The 1577-nt window shown below is 44.6% G+C and overlaps 1 protein-coding gene and 1 pseudogene across 3 annotated transcripts in view; both read right to left on the bottom strand.

Annotated features, from left to right (window-relative positions):
* The window catches only part of LOC100954712, a 6977-nt pseudogene extending 6432 nt beyond the window's left edge, over positions 1–545 (bottom strand). Inside the window, exon 1 of one of the 2 annotated variants that reach the window (XR_002773734.1) lies at positions 514–545. The product of XR_002773734.1 is annotated as a probable ATP-dependent RNA helicase DDX41 pseudogene, transcript variant X2 (transcript). Of the gene's footprint in view, positions 1–130; positions 196–513 lie in introns of those variants that run through there. The other variant, XR_001161360.1, reaches the window with a different exon arrangement.
* CHTF8 (chromosome transmission fidelity factor 8) overlaps positions 1–1577 on the bottom strand; it is a 38367-nt gene that overhangs the window by 26666 nt on the left and 10124 nt on the right. Inside the window, exons 2-3 of the mRNA XM_003791404.3 lie at positions 514–571; positions 131–248 (exon numbers count right to left, since the gene is read on the bottom strand). Coding sequence (XP_003791452.1) covers positions 131–248; positions 514–536 — 141 coding nt within the window. The 5' untranslated portion in view covers positions 537–571. The remainder of the gene's footprint in view (positions 1–130; positions 249–513; positions 572–1577) is intronic.

The raw sequence follows: 1577 nt of genomic DNA, 5'->3' as shown, positions 1-1577 counted from the left end.
AGCTTCACAGATTAGCTAGACCTTGAATAACAAACCTGAGGGCAGTCCTCACTCTGGTTCCTGGGAGCACCACCTTGGTGTGTAGCTTGCTTTCTTGAGGCATTAGGCAGGGAAAGAAAAGCCCCCTCACCTCAGTGGTGTAATGTAGGTCTCCCAGGAGGTTTCCAGCTAATCCAGTGCTGTAGCGAGCCTCGATCTCCCCCTGTAGCTCCATCAGCACCCATTCTGCCAGGCCTCCAGCCCCCGCACTGCAAGCAAAGGGCTGGTGGTTACAATATTTTTGATGGGTGAAGGATGAGTAGTGTCCTATACCACCATTCAAAGCCCCAAAGAAACTCTGTGTTCAACACAGGTTCTTGGGAAATTGGGCAGTGCTAGGCATTGAACTAGAGGTCAAATGCAAGGATTTGTGCAAGATGCACCTGAGGACCCTGATTCTTCAAGGAAAATGTCAAACCCATATACCCCTGATTATTTCAAGCTACATTTTTAAAAATCTCAAAATGTACTCACCTAGAAATAACAATTTGCACCATGAGCGTTCTGTCTTTAAAAAGCAACTGAAAATAAGCTGCAGAGAAAAAAAAAGATTTAGGATAATCATGATAACTAATATTTCTCACTTCCTGGGTGCTAGGTACTTTTCTCAGTGCTTTCAACACATTTTATTCTTGTAAATAAGAATGGAAGTTTTCTTTTATTGATATCATACATATAAGCCTGCTGAGTATCATCGTAGCTAGTTGCTAAAGATGGACTGTAGCATAGAAGAGTCACAGGTATTATTATTGTTCAAAGTCACCACAGCTGCTAAGACAAAGAAGATGGGAGCCCAAGACACACACTGCAGAGGCCATACTCTTGACCACTCTGGTAACTTGCCTTTCTCAAGGATATTCTATTTTCTGTACTGTGTATGTCTAAGAAACTAAAGCTTTTAAGATTTTACATTTTTCTTTTTTAATGACTTCAAGTCTACCATTTTGGCTAACTTGTATCTCTTGGTTCTAAAGATCTCCCTTTTTTTTTTGAGACAGAGCCTGAAGCTGTTGCCCTGGGTAGAGTGCCGTGGCATCACAGCTCCCAGCAACCTCCTGCTCTTGGGCTTGAGCAATTCTCCTGCCTCAGCCCCCCATGTACCTAGTACTACAGGTCCCCGCTAGATTGCCCAGGTATTTTTTGGTGTAGCTGTCATTTGGCAGGCCTGGGCTGGGTTCGAACCCACCAGCTCTGGTGTATGTGGCTGGTGCCTTAGCTGCTTGAGCTACAGATGCTGAGCCAAAGGGTCTCTCTTTTAACCAAAATTAAAGCCTGAGGCTCGGCACCTGTAGCTCAGTGGGTAGGACACTGGCCACATGAATCAAAGCTGGTGGGTTCGCCAGGGCCTGCTAAACGACAAGAACAATAAGAAAAAAATAGCCAGGCATTGTGACAGGCACCTGTAGTCCCAGCTACGTGGGAGGCTGAGGCAAGAGAATCGCTTAAGCCCAAGTTTGAGGTTGTTGTGAACTGTGACACCATAGTACTCTACCATAGGCAACATAGTGAGACTGTCTCAAAAAAAAAAAAAAAATTGG

Source organism: Otolemur garnettii, unplaced genomic scaffold, assembly GCF_000181295.1.
Source record: "Otolemur garnettii isolate 467f Iridium unplaced genomic scaffold, OtoGar3 scaffold00047, whole genome shotgun sequence".
Classification (NCBI taxonomy): Eukaryota; Metazoa; Chordata; class Mammalia; order Primates; family Galagidae; genus Otolemur; species Otolemur garnettii.
The sequence above is the reverse complement of the archived record's forward strand: the minus strand, read 5'-3'. Positions and strand labels throughout refer to the sequence as shown.